This window comes from Ictalurus furcatus, chromosome 14 (genome assembly GCF_023375685.1).
Source record: "Ictalurus furcatus strain D&B chromosome 14, Billie_1.0, whole genome shotgun sequence".
Taxonomy (NCBI): domain Eukaryota; kingdom Metazoa; phylum Chordata; class Actinopteri; order Siluriformes; family Ictaluridae; genus Ictalurus; species Ictalurus furcatus.
This window is the reverse complement of record NC_071268.1, coordinates 16970798-16994133: the sequence shown is the minus strand read 5'-3', so window position 1 is coordinate 16994133 and position 23336 is coordinate 16970798. Positions and strand designations below refer to the sequence as shown.

The window sequence follows — 23336 nt, the reverse complement described above, 5'->3', positions numbered from 1 at the left end:
TTCTAAGTTAACTTCTGTATAATATTGAATTGATATTAGTATTGGTATACTGTAAATATTGGTGATGTTCATCAATTCCAGTGCTTTCCAGTGCTGCCATCTGCAGGTTGAAATGGGCAACACTTGCACATGTGTGAAAATGTCTGTTCATCATTTGAGGCAGAAATGCTTGTACCTTTGCAAGCGAGACAAAAGACTGGAACAGTGATTTAAAGATGAGTTCAAAAAGATGTAATTGTTCATGCACTGCACATGACTGTACACAGACCCACACAGGCTTGCAGTGTCAAAAATGTAAATATAATTCAAATGAAGCCTGGCACACACTTTTACAATTGGTTCTTAAAACTCAATACGTAAATCACTGTGGCTGCGGTTGGCCTTTAGGATTTGGTGCCTTGTTATAGTTTGCCATGCAGGCTAACACAAGCAGAACCTGAAATGCTCTTTCACAACAAATGCCCTACAAAAGGAATTTAATTGGAAACATTCAATTGAAGCATTTACAAATATAAAAGCTATATACATCAAGTAATATGAAACGTTAGCAACATGGTGCACGTCAACATTAGCTTGTAACTTGTGTTCTGAAAGCACGACACGTAAAGGCAAACAAAACATTTCAACAATATTGCTCTACTTGAGCTAAAGACATAACAACCCAGAACTAACAGCTTAACCAGCTAGTAAATGTAATATTATATATAGGACTTTTATATTAAAACATTAGAAATTGCACAGATTCAGATTAAAGGGTTATGACTTGGATGTTGTGTGCTGAGTTTATATAAACTCAAACCCTTGTAAATGACTTGAGCTCTTCTAATCATTCTGGTCAGTTCTGCTTTCCTAAAACACTTTTTTTTTTGGAAACACAAACAATGAGTGACCACAGAAATAGACTAGAGCTTCTGTTCTGCTCATTACTCATTGGAGTGAAAGAGGAAAAAGGTGTGTGTGTTCCAGGTTCAAATATCATCAGTAACCAGACAATAAAAATCTGTTCGGGCAGCGTAGCTCCTGGAGCCCAGGTCAGATACATCGATCTCAGACGTGTTGGCTTCAGTCACTGGATGAGATGCTGGTGGGAGAACTTGGTCCCTGGACATTGCTTTATAGATGGGGAACCGTAAGCCTACAGATCAGAGTAGTCTATTGACATTATATATGTAATTCCAAAACATAGAGAAATGTTTCAAAATGCTTGTTAAGCCTAGTTACATATATGTAAGAAAACTAGAAGCTTCTGTTACATAATATGTAGCAAATCTTGGAGGTATAGTACCAAGATAAACTTGAAAACTGTGATTGAGCAGCAGATGAAAAAGCACTGGTGTTCTTACCCAGATCTCCTGCAGGGTCTGGATCGGGTCTGCAGTCCAGGTAGTCTGGCTGCATGGTGAGCATTGGGTCCCTATCCCCCTGGAGCAGAGTCTGAGGGTCTCCTGGCAACTCACTGTTGAACACCACTTTACGGGGCATGGCCAAGGCTAGTGCCTTCCAAAATCCAGATGATGGGGCCTGAGATTGAGATATGGTGTGTGTATGTAGCATATTTATAGGCATGATAGAGCTGGAGCACTCTGAGCAACCCAATATTTTAGACCAGAAGGCCTCAAACCTTATTAGTGTAAGGCCCCATTTTGTAGGTAGTGTCACTGCAACCCCCTACCACCCCCACTTCCACAGCTATTGCTGGCCTGCAAATATAAGACATGTGGTGCTGTTCTAATCATATTACAACTAACACATTAATGGTGCAGGATGGCCATGGACAGTGGCTGATTGGTACATATTAAAAACAATAAGATCCAGCATTTTTAAACATGTACCAATCTTTCCTTCAATTCTGAGATGTTTATGTCGCCCCCTTTATTGGCTCCCAGTTTGAGAAACCGCTGATTTAGGCAAATGATTAGATTAATTAGATAAATAAATAGGAATGAATAGCAAAAAATGTCATGTGGGATGGCTCACAATGGAATGTGCTCCCCAGATGAGAGTCGTGATTCGTGCCTGGTGATTTCCTAGTTGCGTGATGATGTCTGCACTCACATGCTTCTGTTGAGACTGAAAGACGATGAAGATGGGCTTCTCTGATAGCTCCAGCAGATGAAATAAGCCCTGTCTAAAAGCAGACCAAAACCCCATAGAATTGCTAGCCTAACTGAGACAAATCAGCAAAGATCTCTCTTCCACATTTAAAATAATACAAACAAGTCAAATTCTCTATCTGATTCTTTCTTGACAACCATAACTGAAATCTTATGTAAGAACCAAAATTATTGATTTTTTTTTTCAATTATTAGCCATTATGAACTTCTCCTAGCAGAAGGCATTTGTTTATACCTGAAGTTGGTAGTGCACCACTCCTGCTGTACATAGGCCTGTGACAGCACGACGATGAGCCGCCGACAGCGACTTATGTTCATAAGCAATTCTGCAGATGGCTCTGAGGACACAACCCAAACACACTAGCTTTCAGGAGATGAGCAGAATGAAAAAGTGAAATAAAAATACAACTTTGAAGTAATCTGCAAAGGCATGGGACTATTAAAAAAAAATGAAACTGCAACTGCATTCTAACATAAAGTAATGTTGACAGTATTATATACTGTATAACTTATGGTTATATGCACAATGTAAGTTATAGCCTATTACTGTCATATCACAAATATAGCCTGTAAAATTTTTTTAAAAACATACAAATGCAACATATTGTAAATTTAAATCAGTTTGCCTTACTGACATGGACTTTAAGACATTCTGTTATTATATGCCTGAGGGATATACCTGTTCCAGGGAGGATGTTTGTGTTGTTAAGCAGTAACTTGTGCCCATACTTATTCTCCAGGTGAGGTTTCAGAATAAAATTTACAAACTTCCGGTCATTCTCATCGTCTATGTAAGAAATGTAGGCGTCATAAATTTTGCCATCTGAGTGGGGAAAAAACACGGATCGTGGTCAATGACGTGCTTGAGATTATACAAGTAAAGCTTCCTTTGACCTGAAAGAAAACAAAAACATTATATATCACTGTATATATTTACATACACATAAAATAAATCAGTTCAGTCTTACCATTGATTTCATAATCTCCATATGAGTTTTTATACCAGAGTTTGAAGTTGAGGTGGCATTTTGAATACACAAACACAGCCAAGACTAACATTATGAACAAAACCAGGGATGCCAACACTGCCCCTGTGTGACTGGGGAAGACTGGGATAAAAGAAAAAAAATGTCATCATTATTATTGCCTTTGCATATACACCAGTTACTTGGAAATGTGTTACAAATGCTGCAAAGACTGTGATAAGATGAATTTAAAAAAAGATCAATGATGGAATAAAAACAGTATTTGTAGTACATGCAGACATCTGAAACGTGTTTATCCGTCACAAACATTAAATGGTCACTATCAGCAATTGTCTTGGTCCATCATGATTGATATGGATAAATACAGGAGGTCTTACTGGTGCTTTGAAGCCTGAAGGTAGTTGAACTGTTCCATATTTCACATGAGTAGCGACCAAAATTGGATTCTTCCTTCAGGTTCACAGTCAGAACACTGCTCATCATCAGCTGGTCTTCATCTGTAAACCTGTAAACGTTCATGATAAAGGTCATTTTCAAGATGCATTTACCTTGCATCTGCTCCTTTCATGAGTGCATTTCATAACAGCATATATCAAACATGTACGTGGTGAATACATAAAAAAAATTTAAACAGTACTTCTCACATGTGGCACTCACCACTGGGAGGTGTTCTGGGTGAAGGAACCAGGGCTGGGGAGAGATTCTCCATCTTTGCTCCAATGCAGATGGGCCTTACATTCAGACTCACTCTTGTTGCTGTAGTTTATCAGAACTGTGCAGTTCAGTTCAACAGTGGAGCCTTGGTGTCCCCACACATCTGTCTCAGTGCTGCTGGGCACAAATCGCAGGGTTCTGCTACAAAGAGGCTCTGGTATGTGAAAAACAGTACATACAGAGCAAGAACACATAGTAAGTAAAGAAGACAATTGAATATACTACTATATAAACTGACAAGCATGAAATAAATTCCTCACATGAGCAGAAATGTGTGTTGACAGGTATTGACAGAAATACGTGGCACTAGTTTAAATTAAAATCTTTTTATTTAGTGTCCCCAAGTGGTGGAACAGAAATGTGTTCGTCCTGTGCTCGAGAGGTAACAAGTTTGAATCCCAGTGATGAAATAGCTATCTGGAGCCAAGGGGGCAAAATTGGCTGTGCTCTGAGTGAAAGGGATGGCATGCTAGCGACACTAGCCAATCGTGAATGTCTATGAGCTCATGTATGCAGAAGAGAGCAGTTAGGAAGTATGTGTTACTGTTCAACTTCCCTAGTTGGTAGTTGATAGGGAAGAGCTGGCTGGATTGACAAAGTACAAAGTAAATCCTTATTCTCCTAAAGAGGTGAGGCTGATAATCATCACCTCTCTCCCAGATTTCCCGTCAATTTCAGTTCTGTGCCCCTATTCTGACCCAAGTTACACTGTGAACAATTTATATAATACTATACCATACTATACCATACTATACTATACTATATATACTACACTATACTATACCGTACTATACCATACTATACTACACTATACTATACCATACTATTCTACACTATACTATACTATACTATACCATACTGTACCATACTATACTACACTATACTATACCATACTATACCATACTATTCTACACTATACTATACCATACTATACCATACTATACTATACCATACTATACCATACTATACTACACTATACTATACCATACTATACCATACTATACTATACTATACCATACTATAATTACTAATAGTATTACTAATTATTAATAGTACTCAATAGTATTTAGGTATTTATTAAAATATAAAGAAATGTATTAGAAAATAAGTGTTGCACACAAGGTTTCCAGAGAAACAGGGTATTTTGAACAAAAGTTCTTTATCAGCTCAAGTGCTTCTGAAGCTGTAGGAGGTGCAAAAACATGATATTTATTGGTTTCATTGCCTACAGATGAAGGACTTTTGTCCAAAATGTCCTGTTTTTTTTTTTTTTGTTTGTTTTTTGTTTTTGTTAGTTTTTTTTGCTGTTCAGGTAAGATATTTTATTTGTTCTCTGAGTGTGCAGCTAGATATTAAATTCTTACCCTTGCAGCTTATTTGTGTCTGTCTGGTTCATCTTCAAAATATTGTGACTTTCTGACTAGCACAATGTTAAAATTTTAACATTGTTAACATGGCTTTGTTGTGGGTGTTTTCTGTATTTTTGCACACCAATTTTGGTTATAGTGAATGAGAACAACCTGGACCTATCAGTCTTTAGCTTATATTAGCCTAGTGCTGGGTAACTCATTGATGCACAATAAACATTTTATTTTATGACTGTAATACTGTGGAATTTACAATAATGGCAACATATAATTGTATCTTGATAGTCTTGAATACTTAGACTGCATCGCAAATCACATGCTGCCTTACTAAATGCCCAAATATGGTGGCATGTCAGCCACTATTTAAACAAAACTGCGTACAATGTTGGCACAACATTGTATGTCAGTTTTGTAAGTCAGAGTTCCCTCCTGGTGATCTTTGGCTAAAGTGTATTAAATCTCCACACTCTGAACATATGATAATTTCCTTTCAAGCAACGTTCCTCCCATGATTAAAAGGGAAAAGTGTTTGCGCTGCTAATATGCTCTGAGCATGCTTTAGTGACTTTCTAATGGTTTTCCTTTCTGTTTCTGAGTGAGGGCTCAGGTCACTGTTCAAACAGCGCTGAGTTTTAGAGCTTGCTAAATGGACAGGTGTCTGTGGTCCTCCTGGATTTTGATGGCTTCACATTCAACAAGAGATGTGTTAGCTATTTGTCACTAAACACATGTTATACATATTATAGGAGGTCTCTTACATGTTTAGAGATTTAAACTAGGAAATAAACATTGAAGAGATGAGAAGCACGCACACTAACCTAGGCCTGTGTACATTTGCATTTATTCAAAAAATGGGCTGAGAGCATGGAGGATGTGACATGAGAATAAAACAGGGCCAAAATACAATTGATCAGTTAATGCTTATGCCTGGGACGCACGGTGGCTTAGTGGTTAGCATGTTCACCTCACACCAACAGGATTTGGGGCTCGATTCATGCCGTTTCCCTGTGTGTGTGGAGCTTGCATGTTCTCTCCGTGCTACGGGGGTTTCCTCCGGGTACTCCGGCTTCCTCCCCCAGTCCAAAAACATGCATGGTAGGCTGAGTGGCATGTCCAAAGTGTCCGTAGTGCATGAATGTGTATGTGATTGTGCCCTGTGATGGATTGGCACCCCGTCCAGGGTGTACCCCACCTTGTGCACCATGCTCCCTGGGATATGCTCCAGGTTCCCCGCAACAGTTAAGGATAAGTGGTATAGAAAATGGATGGATGGATGGATGGATGCTTATGCCTTTTAAATTTTAGCTAACATAGAAAGATCAATAGTAAACTTTGTGACTAAAACTGGTTCAAACCAGCTTGTTGACTTTCTTAGCTACCTCACCACTTGAGGGTTTAACCTGTGCTAATTACAATATGTGTCTGAAGGTGACAACAGGTTTGACTTAACCATCTAGTTGTTCAGGTATCCTTGAGTGTTAAGCATGCCCATGAACTGTGGATACAATAAATAGACAGTATAGCAGTGTGTCTAGCATGATGTACGAAAAATAACACCTACAATAAGGTCAAAATATAATCAAAATATATCCAGGGTTGTTAAAGACACAGCTGTTGTGCAGACACTGATAAACTCCATCACTCATTAACCACTTACAGTAGCACTAACCACATTCTCCACATACAAAGGTACAAAGTTCATGGTGACTTTTATTTATTTATTTATTTTTATACAAACACTACAGTACTTAATTCTCAAACCTGGAAAATTGACATGATTTGTCAGAGTCATGCTCTTATATAAAAACTAACCTACAAAATATCAATAAAATAATGCACTACTTGTTTAGTTTATTTTCAGTTCAGAAAATGTGTGCACTTCTGAAGTCGCAGGCGAAAAAAGAGAAAGAAATCAAAACATTCAAACACTTTAGGAGAAAATCCTCCGTCTCACCTCCGCTCATGAGTGCGAACTGGATCCATATTAACCACAGGAACAGACTCATGTGTCCCATCCTGACCTTCTTCGTCGTTGTTGAGTCCAATATGTAAAACAGGTATATATAGATGTCCGATGACTGAAACGCCAATTTAGTGTTAATAACAGCATACACCGGCAGACAAGGTGAGCACAGGTTGCGCAGTGAAAGGAAGAAGAAGAAGAAAAAAGGAACCGCGTGTCACGTGATACTGTACTGTACATTATGTGTTGGCGTGGTCACGTGGTCATTGACATTTTCTACTTTATATACTGTAGTTCTTTTTCCTGAACTGAGAAATGTTTCTCGTTTGCAAATGTCTCAAATGTCCCCTACCATTAATAAATCATACAAATTATGGTGTGATTTCTATTGCTTAAAATAAATAAATAAATAAATAAATAAATAAATAAATAATAATAATAAACCTTTTGACTTGTAGAATAAAGTACATTTCGTGTCCCTGGTGTAGACTGTGCTTGTATTTTGATCTTTCAAGCTTGGTTGACTGATATTAGCTGGCTAGGTACATGACAAGTCGATAACAAAGAAGAATTTGGCAAAAAATTAGTCGAACAATGAGTTGAATAATGAGAGTCAGTTATATCAGGGTACACGGATCTTTCAATAAAAATACACTTTCATTTGAATTTCATGGTGACACGCTGACATACCCACCTAAGCAGAACAGTGCTTGCATAGTATATACACAGACACTGAGCTAGCAACAACAGCTAATGACACAGCGATCATTTCTCATAGCTACTGCAAATCCCTAAAGCTGCCATTTGATAAAAAATAATAATAATAATTTAAGAGTTTTGAAAGATTTTTTTTTTGGTCTCATCTTATCATGTTATCTTTATTTTGTGATATGCATAGGCCTACAAAAAAGCCACCATAGTACAGGACAAGTGTGTGAACTTGTTTATTTTCTGGTTGAAGGCAGGACCCCTAATCAGGTTAGGAAAAGGTTTGAGGTGCTCCTGATTGTTGTTTATTTGTTCATTATTATGTATTGAAGTCAGTAGACTTGCACAATAGGGGGAAATAAACCTGTTCACATTGATCATTGACTTCCTGTTGTGTATCACACTGATTCAACCAAATTTTTCAATTATTTAGGCCAGTATTTTATATACTGTCTTTACTTTTATATAAGGTCATACTGTATAATATAATATATAACATAAAATCTGGTCATCTTACTGTAGCAACTGAAAAAGATTATTAGACTGATTATTTAGATCTGCTAAAAATATGATCAAAGTTGAGCATATTTTTTTATTTAAAAAACAGTGTTTGTGTGATATTGTAGAAAAGTTTGCATTTCTAAATCTTTATTCCACAAAATACAAATGTTGCATTGCTGTACATATTGCATCTGTTCAATGCATGAACTGGAAATGAAAATAACAGTCAAATAATTGAAATATATACAAATTACACAGTACATTGTAAATCCAATGTAATACAAAACATGTCATCTACTAGGGAAAACAAACAAAGACAATGTCATTAATCAACTTTAGCAAAAGAGTACGGAATAAATCAAATAGAAACAGTAAGTTAACAGCTGTGCACAGCAGCAAGAATTTCAACTTCAGCCCTTCTCCTGCTGGTAATGGGATCATGAATGGGCAGGGTTCATCATTGGATTAGACACTGTAATTCAGTTTATCCTGCAGTTGATTATTCTTTTTCTGTTTTCTGGATTGGAGCAAACTGAAGTTTGTCATTCATTCTATGATCTGAAATGCTGTGTTCTTGCTGGGCTGTAGGAAAAATGTCAATTCATTAAGTCTGAAATTAGGATTTACATGATTCAGGTATCCAGTACAGTCCACCCTGATCCATAAATGCATACTAGAGGCACAATATATATTTTTTTATTATATGTGAATAAACAACACTAATTTTATATTAACAAATTTAACAATACATTTAGAAATTGTGGCTAATGGATGCTTCACTTACCTGTATATTCAAATAGTCTTCATTCAGTCAGACTACCAATGATCATTTTACTAGTAATGAATCTAGTGATTAATTTTCTATCATTCTTTAAGTCGGGGAAATAAGTATTGAACGAGTCAGCATTTTTTTCAGGAAATATATTTACTGAAAAAAAATGTTGACTCGTTCAATACTTATTTCCCCGACTTAAAGAATGATAGAAAATTAATTAATTAATTATTTCCTTTGAGGCTGTTCACATGAAATTTTCACCAGACTTCAGTATTAACTAAAGAAATCCGGAAATATAAAGAATTCACAACATTAAAGTCCATAAATAAAGTTATGTGTAATAAAGTGGAATGATACAGGAAAAAAGTATTGAACACAATAACTGAAATTTATTTAATACTTAGTGGAGAAGCCTTTGTTTTTAATGACAGCTTCAAGATGCTTCCTGTATGAAGAAATTAATGGGCCGCAGTATTCAGGTGTGATTTCGGCCCATTCTTCTAAACATATCGTCTTTAAATCTTGTTCAATTGGATTCAAGTCTTGATCTTTTTAAAAAAAAGAATCCCATAGAGAATCCTATAGAATTGACAGTTTCCTTTGCTGTATGCTTTGGATCGTTGTCTAGCTGGAAGGTCCACCCACGTCTCATCTTCATCATCCTGGTGGATGGCAGCAGATTCTTCTCAAGAGTCTCCCGATAAAGGGCTCCATTCATCGTTCCTTCAATTATATGAAGTCTGCCAGTACCATGCGATGAAAAACAGCCCCACATCATGATGCTTCCACCTCCAAACTTCACTGTTGGTGTAGTGTTTTTAGGGTGATGTGTAGTGCCATTTCTTCTCCAAACATGGTGTGTCATGTGACAGCCAGAAAGTTCCATTTTTCTCTCGTCTGACCAGACTACACTCTCCCAGTATTTCATAGGCTTGTCCAAATGAGTTGTAGCAAACTTTAAACGAGCTTCGACATGCCTTTTCTTTAGTAAAATGGTAAAAAAAAATAAATTAATAAAGTAATGGAGTCTTGCGGGTGAGCGTGAGCAGTGGAGTGCATTGCCTATTGTTTTCTCTGTAACGATGGCACCTTCTGCCTCCAAGTGTTTCTGGAGCTCTTTCCGAGTGGTCCTTGGCTCTTGGGCTAGTCTTCTTCCTATTCTTCTGACTCTCTGGTCAGAAGTCTTGCGAGGAAATCCAGTTGATGATGGAGTGATGTTGCTTCCACTTGTGTATAATGGTCCCAATGGTGCTTTGTGACAACAAAAGCAACTAAACTTTTGCACATTCCATAATTATTCATATTTTTAATTTCTTTAGTTCATTTAATATAAAGTAACTGTGCATTAACATTTGCAGAAATGTTATATATAATTTTTCAGTAGTCCAGAGGTTGTATCTACCTCTTTTCACTTCGAAAATCAGCAAAATATGTTGACGAGTGTTTGACCAGGGGTGCCTAAACATTTGCATACAACTGTAAGGCCTACTGGCAACTAATGTAATTAATAACACAAACCTATTGACAGAATATTAACTCGATGAGAAAATGTATTGTTTGTATATTAAAAAACATCATATTAGAAAAGCAAAATATACAATTAATATAGCTGCTTGGATTGCACACTCAGTTTGTTGTATATAGTACTACATAATGATACTATAAGCTATGAGGTATAATAGATTGTCATTCTGGTCACTCACCGTAGTTCTTCTTTCAGTCTTCCGAGTTTGTCTTGCAGCCTTGTATTTTTCACCTCTAAGGGAGAACTGGGGACAAACCACCCTGCGATGCACTTACACATCACCACCACATGCTGCTTAGACAAATGTCCAGAACATTTTAGGGAGGAGGAAAAAAGAGACTAAATAGGTCAATCCATATTTAAAATATGATTATTAACAATATTAAAAATAAATATGACCAAAATATGAATGCTCATGTTAATCACATCATCTTATCCTAAATATCTCTTTACGGCAATATCATCATTTGTTCTTTGTGAGCTATAATACCTCAAAAAGGACGAGGAAGGCAAAGCGGACTGCCTGAATGACCCAAAACTGATTGGTCAAAGTGTAGTCATCATTACTCCTATAGTCTCTATAGCTATAAAAATGACAACAATAACAATGAATGTCACATACCACTGGCTCTCCAGATGCTTATGACACAACTGGGTAAAAATGTACAGCAAATATTTCTCAGTAGAAATAAAGAACTGTCAGTAAATGTTTAATTAATTAAATTTTTACTAATATTAACAGTACCTGCAGTGTGTCACATTCATGCCATTGTGAATGAGTTGTTGGGGTAAAAAGTCTTTTCTGATGTTCTCATCATTTGTATCAGCGATAGACAGAGAGTTATTAATATAACCAGACATACATCTGTGTGAGAGAAACAGAAAGAATGAGAGTATGATAATGATGGTTTGACGCTTACTTGATAATTGCAGCATTCTGTGTAGTATAGTGTAGAATATATGTTCCGCATACTCAACACCACTAGCACTGAAATTAGCGCAGGGTCCATATCGGTAGCGATACACCAGCCGAGGGATAAAATCAGAGGACATGCCGATGACTAGCCCGTTTGCAATGACAGCTAGCACACCAATTGTTTCCAGTACATCTGTCCAAACACCTACAAAATTCACATGATCAACTTGATGTTAAATAAGCTTTATATATATATATATATATATATATATATATATATATATATATATATATATATATATATATATATATATATATTCCTTCAGCTCTCACCTATGTCATTTGTCTTCCTGGGCACCAGTCTTCGCTCCAGACTGACCATTTTAATGGCATCCATTCTGATCTCAATGATGTTGTTAAGTAGAGCGAGCAGAGGAGCCAGAGGAAATGCAGCCACGAAGATGGTGGTAAAGCTGAACTGGAGTACTAAGCAGAGGGAAAATACAAAGAGAGTGCAAAAAGAGGTTTTCAGAAACAAATACTGAAAACCTGAATGATAGTGAATCCATAGCATGATAGTGTTTTAAAAAAAAAAAAAAAAAAAACACATTTGTACCCATTTCTAGGAATTCATTGAAGAGGCTGAAGGAGTCCACATTATTAAGGTCAAAGTTCCAGAGCAAGTCCTTAAGTTTGCAGTTGTCACACAGATTATCACCTCCTGTACCTTCCATACAGTCCTTCTTTGAACACTGTCTAACCTTCTTCCTCAGCTTCCGACTCTGTCGCCTTTTCAGCCACCGTCTGAACCAGCTGTGGAGAGAGTAAATACTATTAAATGTCTAATCATGGTACATTGTTGCTTACTGATAGGTACTTTGTATAATTTGCATTTTAGTTTTTACAGTGTGCTAGACATTATGGAATATGATGACAGTCAAACCTGAATACTTGTTTTTATTTTGGTTATAATTTCATTTTTGGTTAAATGCTTACTCAGTGAGTAAAAGCAAACAGGCTTTTTTAAATACAATGTTTGTGTGACATCATACATATTGATAAAAGAGTAATTACAAATTAATATTGTCACATGCGTAATCATTCTAAAAATATATTATATAGGCATCCATAAAGTGTGTAAATACAAAACACATAAATATGGATTTACATATTTTAGAGTATAGACAATTCACTCGTCCTGTTTTCCTCATGAATGACACATTTTGCATCGATTAACAGGTTAAGAATCCTGACTTACGGGCCTGAAAACTCAAACACGTTGCTGATGATCTGTTTGAGCAACATGATGATGGCCATCTGAATGAACAGGTCAGTCAGACATCCACTAGGATGACACTAAACACAAGAAACTGTCATATTTGGTGATCTCCACTAGGAGGTGATAGAATCATTATTAGTTTATTCAGATTTTTTAAAAAGTATGCACAAGAATTTTTAAATTAAATCTTAGTGATGACTGGTATGAGACTGGATATAAGTAGGTAACCTCCTCTAATCTCCAGATTCCAGCTATCCTCACATATCCACCTGGATGACCGTTTATCCTGCAATAAATTAAAAGAGTAATAGCTATTGGGCCTTCTGGATACTCATACTGGTATTCACCTATTTATTAGAAAAGACATTCCACAAAGTAAAGCTTTTTAGTGGTTCCTTACCTGCCAAGAAAGAATGCTGTGTAAACGAGTGAGGAGAAAAGAGTGAAGAACTGGAAGGTAAACATTTTCACTGTGAAGCTCTTTTCAACAGCAGCATGTGAACGCACCTTCTCTACAATATAAAGAGATAAATGAAATAATGAATTCAGTTAAAGTTAATATAGTATCAGAGTATCTTTTCCACGTACCTAATTCACATAACTTCAGGGCCACTCTGCGATTGATCTGCACAAGAATGATAAGGTAATTAGGATGGTTTACTGGACTATGGATGATAAAATTCTTTGTCAAAAAATACATTTTTATTGGAAATCTAAGATAGAAGTTGAATTAAGAAGATTTATTTTTAATTTTTATTTTTATTTTACCCAAGTCATGATGGTTATTGTGAAGTAGTGCAGCACTGCTCCCAGCATCAACGCCACTGTGTTGCTGTTTTCACAAAGAAAAGGCCATTTGGTTTGCTTAGCAAACTCTACACTGGTTATTACCCTGAACACCACAAGGGCCTGTGCCAACCCAATAATCAGCAGCAACTGTGAACACACACACACACACACACACACAAATATAAATACTTTAGGCCTGATGTGTACATTTTGACTTTGTATTCAATGATAAGATCTGTTTGGAAAATAATTTCCAGTTTGAACTCTTGCTCCAAATGCTTAACTGCCTGTGTTACAGGGAAGTCCCAGAAGTTAGTGGGATATCCTCACCATGAGTGTCATTAGCACCATAATTAGTGTACTGCGCAGATATGAGTGACTGTACTTCATTGACTTGCAATTAAGGTCATTGACTATCTCCAGTATCAGCTCCTCCTGCATAGAAATAAAAATGGAAGGATCGATTAATACCTATTCAGTACAACATAAGGTACCCTAATTGTTGCTGCCATTGTATAATGTATGAAAAAGGACACCAGTTATATATTATTCCTACCTCTTCTTCACACCAGTCAAAAACTTTCCACTCACAGACATATGAGGCTGTGTGGCGTTTCCAGAACTCTAGAAACACTGTAGCTGAAGGGAATGGCAGGAGTTATATAACGTTCAAACTGCAAATGGAAATGCTATGGAAGTTTCGAAGACTATAAGCAGAAATTAGAACTTACCCCAGACTGCCATGAACATAGCAAATGCGACTGTTCCTTCATTGTCAAACAGTGTGCTCACCTGCGCAAAGTGAATGGACAAAATATGACATCTTAGTCTCTGGACACTGACCATCATGTACAAAACATCAAAGCCCATCAGTTCAGAGTGTATTTCATCCCTGTGCTAGAGTATGTTTGTAATCCATGACTTTGTCTATTCCAAAACCAATCAAGGTTTTAATGATTTGATGATTAAAAGATTGAACTGTGCATTCTAGGACAAGGTCTGGTAAATAACTGAATAACCTGCATTACAAGCAAAGGCAATTCAGTAACCTTCCACTGGTATTTGATCTACATATAACAATATGTTTGATACATTCTTGTGAGAATACCTTTGCGTATGTGCATGTATCAGAGAGCCGCCAAACTTTACATCTCTTATCACACAGCGGGCACATAATAGCATCTGATTCACACACCTCCTGTCTATGACACAAATGCGCACACACACACACACACACACACACACACACACAAACACAAACATATGAAGTGACACGATACATTAGAATCCTATAGAAAGATTCTACAGATAATATTATGACGTCCAGATCAATGTTGCATCATGTTTGAGTAAGAGCTCAGTGTTAGAAGTGTCGGATAGGGCTATGCATCAGAATCAAGGTTGGTATCAAACTGATTTTTAGCTGCTAATTTTTCTATGATGTTAAAAACCTAGGTGAATATGGTTGGATTTGCATATGCACAACATTCTGTGATTTAACTAACATAACAAGTTAAATCACAGAGTATATATTTGATAATTCATCTCTGTAAAGACAATTCATCTTTTTTTCTTTTGGTGTATGTGATATCTCTGTACAGTGTTGCTATATTTGCTAGCGTATATGTGGGTAATAAACCTCGCCATTTCCTTCAGCAAGGTTTTGATAATTCACAGGCATTTATGTTGGGCACATAGTTTGTGTGACAATGTTTCAGGATGTGGTTTCCTAATACTCACTTGCTCTATGAATATTTGGCTAGCCGGCCTTCTTAACGCAACTTCATGATTGAACTGCTACCACAGAGCATGAGCTGTGGTTATTACACAATGTAGAATCTGTGGTATTGCCCAAAAGCTGTTTTCTAAGTACTGTTTGAGAATGTTTTACAGTGTATGCTGCTATGATGCAAATAAGATCTTTCACCAAGAAATGGTGAATCTTTGCCAAGAAATGGTGATTCTCTGAACACCAGCAATGTCCTAGTCATGTGATCAGCAGCAACTAAATACATGGCAATACCAACAAACACTTTGTATGTAATACCAGATTTAATTTAAAATGTACTGCGCTTCTTATGTGCATTTGCATGTGATAACTACAGGTATGAGTGACTGTATTTCTTGTTTGGCTTATGTGCATGCTGGTGAATTAACTCTTCTGACTCTTCTGTGTCCAACTTAGGGCAAAATATCTTAGTATATTAAGATATTTTCAAAGGGTCTGTGGCTGTGAGTAAGTGCTAAGTAAGTGCTAAGTAAGTGCTACAAAATGGCTTGCGAAAAGTATCGGAATGTTGTCAAGTACAATTATTGACATACTGTACAAAGGCTCAATCATTCCAGCTGTCATGGTCATGTCTGGATTAGTTTCAATGGGACGTGTGTTTACCGTGCCTCACATCCTATTATGATTTGTCATATTCACAACAATATCTGAAAATGTTTGCAAATTACACATTTAAGAAACACTATAGATAAAAACTCAAATGCAATTCTATTAATCAGATCACATAAGCCAACCTCATTTGTTATAAAAAAGAAATAAATCAAATAATTGGCAGATTAGACAGTCTGTTAAGTAGTTTACATTTATAATGTTGTTATATAATAATAATAATAATAATAATAATAATAATAATAACAACAACAACAACAACTTACATTACAGGGTTGAAATTGAAGAAAAATAGGCCATAAAGGAAGACTATGACCCCCAGCAGAGCAGCAGGGATGAGCAGAAATGTGTACCAGCCCAGCCACAGGAAATACAGAGCCACCTTTTCTCCAAAGTAGTGTCTTAGTAAGCACAAACAAATAGTGAATTATCAGCCTTCTTATCAGTTTACAACACATTAGATAGATATTGATATGTATTGACTAGATTAATGTACAATACCTTACATCAGTTATGGGTTGTCCATGAAAACAGGCAGTCCATCTAGCCCAACTCTTTCTCAGTTCTTTCTGTTCCTCTTTCTTAAGTGGAAAAAATAAAACAGGAGCATAATTGGTAACTGTGTTTAATGTTGATGTTATTGTGATACCTATAACTTTTTCTTTCACCTGCCTCTACATACATCATGGTGTGCCTTCCTATAATAGCCACTAACTTTGTAATTTGTTCTGGATTCCTTTTGACAGATTTCAGTAGGAAGCTTTCCCAGGCATGAGACCAAATAATAGAGAGAATTAATTCTCCATTTTAGATGGGAAGTAGGAGTATTATTTGTACTGTATATTGCAACAGTAAGGGAAATTCTAAGGAAACTGAGACTTCCTTCTCTTTATAATGATAATGAGTCTTTATTGGTCACATATACATACGCACAGTGAAATTCTTTTCTTTGCATACCCCAGCATGTCAGGAAGCCGTGGTCATAGCACAGGATCAGCCATGATACAGCACCCCTGGAGCTGTACCTGGGTTAAGGGCCTTACTCAAGGGCCTAACAGTGGCAGCTTGGCAGCGCTGGGGCTTGAACCCCCAACCTTCCGATCAGTAACCGAGAGCTTTAACCGCCAAACCACCACTGCACCTTCATGTACACACATAGATCTATACCATAAGATCCATAAGTATTTGAACAGGGACACAATTTTGTTAATTTTGTCTCTGTACACCACCACAATGGAGTTGAAATGAAGCAATCAGTGAAGATGTGAAGATTTGAAGACATTCAAGGTGTTTAACCAAAATATTGCATTAACTGTTAAGGAATTACAGCCATTTTTTTCAGAGTCTCTCCATTTGCTCTCCAAATGCTGAGTTTCCTCCCTTGAGATGCTTTGCCATGCTTTTATTGCACCTGCCTTCAGTTGCTGCTTGCTTTGTCATGAAATAATGAGGAAGCAGGCCACGAAACTGCTTTTGTCCAGTCAATTGTCCAATTACTTCTGAATATGTGAAAATGGAGGGACTCTGTAATAAATGGCTATAATTCCTAATTGGTTAAACGCCTTCAATTAAAGCTGAAAGTCTACACTTCAATCACATCTTGATTGCTTCATTTAAAATCCATTGTGGTGGTGTACAGAGGTAAAATTATGTCCAAATACATATGGACCTGACTATAGGACACAAGAAATGAGAAAATATTTTTGAATAGCAAGAAGACAACAACAAAGTAGTTCAAACCTCATGGAGACAAAATTGAGTCTGAAATACATTCTCTTTGATGAGGTCTGATAGATACTCTGGAACACCTAAGAGTCGTGAAAACACATGATGCATTAAAGAAACAAAATGACTTCACCTCATTATGAGTCAAATATATGCACATCTGGTCAAAGAAGTTTATCTATCTATCTATCTATCGATCTATATCTATATATATAGAGATAGATAGATAGATAGATAGATTATGTATAGATATACTATTATATACCATATAGACACTATTTTCATTTTAATAACTTTTATACATATATATACCCTCCTTCAATTCTGTTTTTATTTATTACGGCCCAAACATGACAATGGAGTTCTCTTCACCAACATCTACAAACAAACAAATAACCTCAGGTGACAACAAAAAATAAAACACAACAGATTTCATTATGTAGTCATTTTTTTCCCAAAAAGTAAAAGCAACATTCAGAAACTGTCCTGGAAAATAATTTAGTAACATGAACAACCACCTTTAGCAACAACAGTTTGAAGTGATCATTTTCTGTAGGAGTTTAAAAGTCTCTTACATCAGTTTGGAGAAATTTTGGCCCACTCTTATTTACATTTCTTCAGTTCATTGATGTTTGAGGGCATTCATTTATGCACAGCTCTGTGATTATGCACAGCTCTAATGATCCATCCACACAATATCAATATATGGGGTTGAGGTCTGAACTTGGCCAGTCCAACACCTTGACTTTTTTCCTCTTTAGCCATTCAGATGTTGATTTGCTGGTATGCTTGGGATCATTGTCCTGTTGCCCAGCGTAAGCTGCTGGACATATGGCCTCAGATTTGTCTGAAGAATATTCTGGTATAAAGTGGAATTTATCATTGTCTCAGTGACTACAAGTTTCCCAGGATCAGTGGCTGTAAAACAAGCCCAAATCATTAACCCTCCACGCCATGCTTGACAGTTGGTATGGTGTGTTTGTGATGATACGTTGTGTTCAGTTTTTGCCAAACATGGTGCTGTCCATGATGACCAAACATATCCACCTTGGTTTCATCATTCCAAAGGAGATTGTTCCAGAATTTCTGTGGTTTACAATTTTGCAAATCTACATTGTACTGCTATATTCTTTTTGAAGAGAAGGCTTTTCCTAGCCACCCTTACATGAAAGCCCTATTTGTCCAGTCTTTTTCTGATTGTGCTTTCATGAACATAAAAATTTAATGTGCTTACAGTGGCAAGGTAGGTCACATGATGTAGCCCTTTGGGTTTTCTTTATATCTCTGAGCGTTAAATGATCTAATCTTGGACTAGATTTGCTGGAACACCTACTCCTGGGAAGATTGGTAATTGTCGTGAAGGCTCTCCATTGTAAACAATCCTTCTCATTGTAGAATGGTGAAATTCAAATGGTCTGGAGATGGCCTTATAACCCTTCCCAGATTGATGAGCAGCAACATTTGCTTCTCTGAGGTCATGGCTGATGTGTTTTCATCTTGGCAAGATGTAGACACACACCTAAGTGCTCCAAAACACCAAACTGGCACAAAAATTCTGCTTTTATAGAGATAGTCACACTGACTTTGATGATTTGCAAATCTTGTGCCTTTCTCTAGTACCACCTGGCTCCTAACTACACTCTTAATAATGTTTCTGAAGTTCAGTTTACTTTTTGGGAAACAGTGACTACTTATTGAAATCTGTTGTGGGGTTTTTTTTGTCACCTGAGGTTATTTGTTTGTTTATGGACAATGAAATACACATATTCAATCGAGAGTGTCCAAACTTTGACTTGGATTGTATTAAGCAATGTGAGAATATGCAATGCCTTACTACAATGCATGATTGCTCATTCTACTGAATTACTGGACAGAATAGCCAATTCAGACTTTGAAATAATGCTAAAGCAATGATATGCTAATGGAACGAGAACTCACCATCAGTGTCTATGCTGGTGTGATGCAGGATGTAGTCAACTATCCGTATCCTACAACAGACATTGGACTCTAAATTACCCAGCCTTATAATGTAGCAGGCCACTGTCCTAAGCATGTATGTGTGTGGCTGTGTTAATACCTTGTTGCTAGTGGTATATTTCCCTGCTGTTCACAGCTCCAGTTACACGCATCAGACACTTTAAGCAGATATCTGTACGTCTCAAATATCTCTTTTGGGGCTTTAATCCCATAAAAAACTTTATCATCATCAGCAATTTTCTGCAACACAAAACATATCATCAGTTTAAGTCATGTACATATATCTAAACTTATTCATGTAATTTATCAAAACATTTTGAATAAGTTCCAACACCATAAAAAAGCACCGTTATCTGTAAATTCTTGTCTTTCAAAGCTTTGATGAAATCCCTTTTCTTCCTGAAGTTCTCTTTTCTGCTATCTTCATCCATTTCCTGTGCCACCAGAACATAGTCGAAGGACTTTGGGGAGTGCTAAGGTGAAGCCAGGATTTGAGGTATGTTAAAACCATGTCTTACATACATTGCTAAAAATCAGGTAGGAATTTAAATAGTATTAGTTTTGGAATACTATCAAAACAGAACACAATGCATAACATATGCATTCTACCATTACGTTTATTCAGACAATTGAAATCTTTCTGTGACGTGTTTACCTACTACAGTAAATCAACCCAATGAGGGAAGTGCAAACAAACAATTAAAAATACCATGTTTACGGTTATGGTATGTGGTGCAATGACTCTTACCAAAGGAAGTGTAGAAAGGCTCCCAGTGCCATTTTCTTTTTTCACCACCCCGATAGCCTCCAATAGTTCAATGCTTCCCTGAAACACCATGAATGTATACAGAATTACAGTATCACATTACCAAACATAAACTTTGTCAACAGAGTACATGTCAGCAAAAAGCACACAGCAAAAATAAAAACAAACTACTCTCTGACCAATAAATGTGCATTTGTTTTTACCTCTCATTGTTTTTACCTCTCAGTGCATTTGTTTTTACTACCTGTCTGAAAAGGAAAACGAAAACCACAATGACGGCATTGATTAAAAGAAAATGTATCTCCTAACAATGAATGGAATGCGTAGTACTGAACATAGAATTTGTTTGGTATCATGGGAGAGGCTTTTTAGAATGAATGCCAAGTCCTTCCTACAACTGTTTGAAGCAGTTGTAGGAACTGTCCTACACAAAGATGATTCCATTAAAATCTTTAAATATCTTTTTTTTGTAGTACAGCAGTGTTGCATAACTGAATGCATTTTAATATAATTCAAATCTATACTGATTCATCACTTTAGCAGATTGAGAACAGCTCTCAGTTCCTCAGTATCACTAAGAATGACATGTGATGAGGGTGGTGTCTATACTGACAATATTCTAGACAAAAGAGTTTACAAGAGATCTGACATTTGATTAGGAAAAGCTTGTTTTGGTCCATAGTAAACTTTACTACACCTTTTCACCCCAGATTGAACCTAATAATTATTATAATAAATAGTAATAGTACTAATAATAGTAGTAGTAACATAGTATCTCTAAATTTGATAACATATTTAATATCCTGTTTTTAAGGAAGTGCTTTTTAAGTGCACAAGAAAGTCTGAAAGATCCCACGGGGGGGGGAGGGGGGGTATCTGTCAAATGGCATAAACATAACATGATGCAAAATGTAATATCAATCCAAGACTACAGCTATTTGATATTGTGTGTCTTGAAGGAAAAAAAATGAAAGAGAGAGGGGAAAAAATACATATATAATTAGAATGGTCATCAGTGTTCATCAGTGTTAAAGTTAGACAGCTACAGCTGTCTAACTTTAACAAACTTAAATAGCGTTCAGTAACTATACTGCTTTAACACCTTCTGAAACTCATTTGCCAATGTGGTGTTCATTTTCCTCAATTATGTTCAGTAGGCTGTGTTTTAATTATCCCAAAGCAATATCTATAACAAACTTTTGTATAAATATAGCGTTCAGTAACTATACTGCTTTAACACCTTCTGAAACTCATTTGCCAACGTGGTGTTCATTTTCCTCAATTATGTTCAGTAGGCTGTGTTTTAATTATCCCAAAGCAATGGTTTGTGAGTGCAGTTTTCCCCCTCACCTGTCTCCTGTGAGTCATTTTGCGCGCTATCACTGAGGGTGAATCCAGATGCGGGAACTGTCCAGTGGAAATGTTCTATTACCTGGAGCAGAGCTGTTCGTCCTTCGGCATGAACTTTAAGTCTGACCCATTGTCAACCCTAAGTATTGCCTACTTCCGCACTTCCTGAGCATGAAATCTCTCTCTCTCTGTGACTGGAATGTCACCTGTCGGTATACTGGGACGCGTCACATTTCAGTTAGAAGGTAAAGGTTAGCACGTTAGCTAACTAAACAAAGAGCGTCTCATTAAGTGTCCAAAGAGCAAATGCACTATTCCAGCACTCAGTCGGTTTGGCAGTGTTTAAGAAAGGAACAGGAACATATGTGTGAAAATAGGGACCAAACAAATGGTGATGTGGATCTAAAGGTCGGGACAAATTTCTGACACTTGATGGCAGCAGAGGCTAAACTAGAGAAGCTCTGGCTTGCACTGTGTTTATTATGAAGTCTGTCAGTACGTTGTAATAGGAGCCGTTTTACATTTTTTTCCTTAATAGGGGAGAATGGGGTTGGTTGTCTCAGTATCTGTATCTAGTACGCCATGGAATGCTGTTATATATAAAATGTTGATAATCAAATGTTAAGCTGTAAGAGCGGTATCTCTGTGTCTTCTTATCAAGATATTTGATGTGCGTTGTTTTTCAAAATTTGGCTCCATGCCTCGTTTCATTCAGCTTGCATGACCTGCAAAAAAGAAATAACACTGAAGTGGCTCGTAGTACCAATTACTCAACATTTCCACACTATCTAGAAATTCACAGCAGGCCTGTAGTGTAATACCTGCACGCTTCCTACATGCACCACTGTGCAGTATGCATGGGCTCACATCTCAGTGCTGAAATGCTGGTTAAAATGGACGCCTATCTGCTGCTTTTCATGCAAGGCAGACCCACATATAAAAATATATAAAACGCGTAAGATGTTGGCTTTCAGCGTGATTCAATAATTGACTTCAAATTCCGAAATGCATCACCCATTGTAAAGAACTACAAATATGTTAGAAAAAAAGAAAAGTCATTGGAAAGTGAAGACAGGGAGATGGGAGACTAAGGACATGTATGTTCTTGGAGGAGATACGCTCATATGAGTAAATGTCTTTCATAACATTATGCATATTTTTTTGGGGGGGGGGGCATGTAATGTAATGAGTTTAATAAATATTCACCTAGTCTTGAAATCAGTGTACATTGCTGGCCAGTAAAAGTGTGCGCTGATGCATGTGTATGTTTTCTGCTGAACCATATGGCCAGGCCATGGGACTGTGTGTGCTAGTTGTAAAACTAGGGAATGACAAGACAGGGGAACAACCAAACGTGTAACATCTCCAGTTTACACATATTACATATCATTCACAACAACATATTGCTCATCACACACATTAGACTCACTTTTATATTCAACTTTGGCAAACAAAGGCATCAATGTCTATTCTTCTCTTTGCA

The 23336-nt window shown here is 36.8% G+C and overlaps 2 protein-coding genes across 5 annotated transcripts; both read right to left on the bottom strand.

Moving 5' to 3' along the window:
- Positions 1 to 214: 214 nt before the first annotated feature.
- sigirr (single immunoglobulin and toll-interleukin 1 receptor (TIR) domain) lies at positions 215 to 7906 on the bottom strand. Its single transcript, XM_053642259.1, has 9 exons — positions 7136 to 7906; positions 3758 to 3968; positions 3478 to 3605; positions 3083 to 3223; positions 2794 to 2937; positions 2350 to 2452; positions 1978 to 2128; positions 1344 to 1521; positions 215 to 1135 (listed from the first exon to the last, which is right to left on the bottom strand). Exons 1-9 carry the CDS (start codon positions 7194 to 7196, stop codon positions 969 to 971), a joined length of 1284 nt encoding a protein of 427 aa, XP_053498234.1. The 5' UTR covers positions 7197 to 7906; the 3' UTR covers positions 215 to 968.
- Positions 7907 to 8483: 577 nt separating this feature from the next.
- On the bottom strand, positions 8484 to 22623 carry LOC128618527 (anoctamin-9). Of its 4 annotated transcripts, XM_053642169.1 has the most exons (24): positions 21854 to 22623; positions 20486 to 20563; positions 20085 to 20210; positions 19838 to 19977; positions 19699 to 19748; positions 17776 to 17843; positions 16537 to 16616; positions 16302 to 16436; positions 14746 to 14839; positions 14369 to 14429; positions 14194 to 14276; positions 13968 to 14072; positions 13617 to 13784; positions 13437 to 13473; positions 13249 to 13360; positions 13077 to 13134; positions 12828 to 12925; positions 12186 to 12382; positions 11903 to 12055; positions 11627 to 11774; positions 11399 to 11518; positions 11144 to 11237; positions 10832 to 10944; positions 8484 to 8935 (listed from the first exon to the last, which is right to left on the bottom strand). In XM_053642169.1, the coding sequence occupies exons 1-24, from the start codon at positions 21869 to 21871 to the stop codon at positions 8905 to 8907; spliced, it is 2367 nt and encodes a 788-aa protein (XP_053498144.1). In that variant the 5' UTR covers positions 21872 to 22623; the 3' UTR covers positions 8484 to 8904. The 4 variants fall into 4 exon arrangements, with proteins under 4 accessions (XP_053498144.1, XP_053498141.1, XP_053498143.1 ...); XM_053642166.1 differs by having other exon boundaries at positions 11399 to 11774; XM_053642168.1 differs by having other exon boundaries at positions 11399 to 11774; positions 14746 to 14835; positions 16542 to 16616.
- Positions 22624 to 23336: the final 713 nt, after the last annotated feature.

Bases quoted from the DNA above. Each gene is read 5' to 3' on its own strand.
- LOC128618527 (XM_053642166.1), bottom strand. The intron at 20,211-20,485 runs GTAAGAGTCATT...GCTTCACCTTAG, and splicing joins GCCTTTCTACACTTCCTTTG to CACTCCCCAAAGTCCTTCGA. The intron at 16,617-17,775 runs GTTTGAACTACT...TTTCCACTTAAG, and splicing joins CTCAATTTTGTCTCCATGAG to AAAGAGGAACAGAAAGAACT.
- sigirr (XM_053642259.1), bottom strand. From the start codon at position 7,196: ATGGGACACATGAGTCTGTTCCTGTGGTTAATATGGATCCAGTTCGCA. The intron at 2,129-2,349 runs GTATAAACAAAT...GTCTGCTTTTAG, and splicing joins TGGTGCACTACCAACTTCAG to ACAGGGCTTATTTCATCTGC. The intron at 1,136-1,343 runs GTAAGAACACCA...TCTGATCTGTAG, and splicing joins AGACCCTGCAGGAGATCTGG to GCTTACGGTTCCCCATCTAT.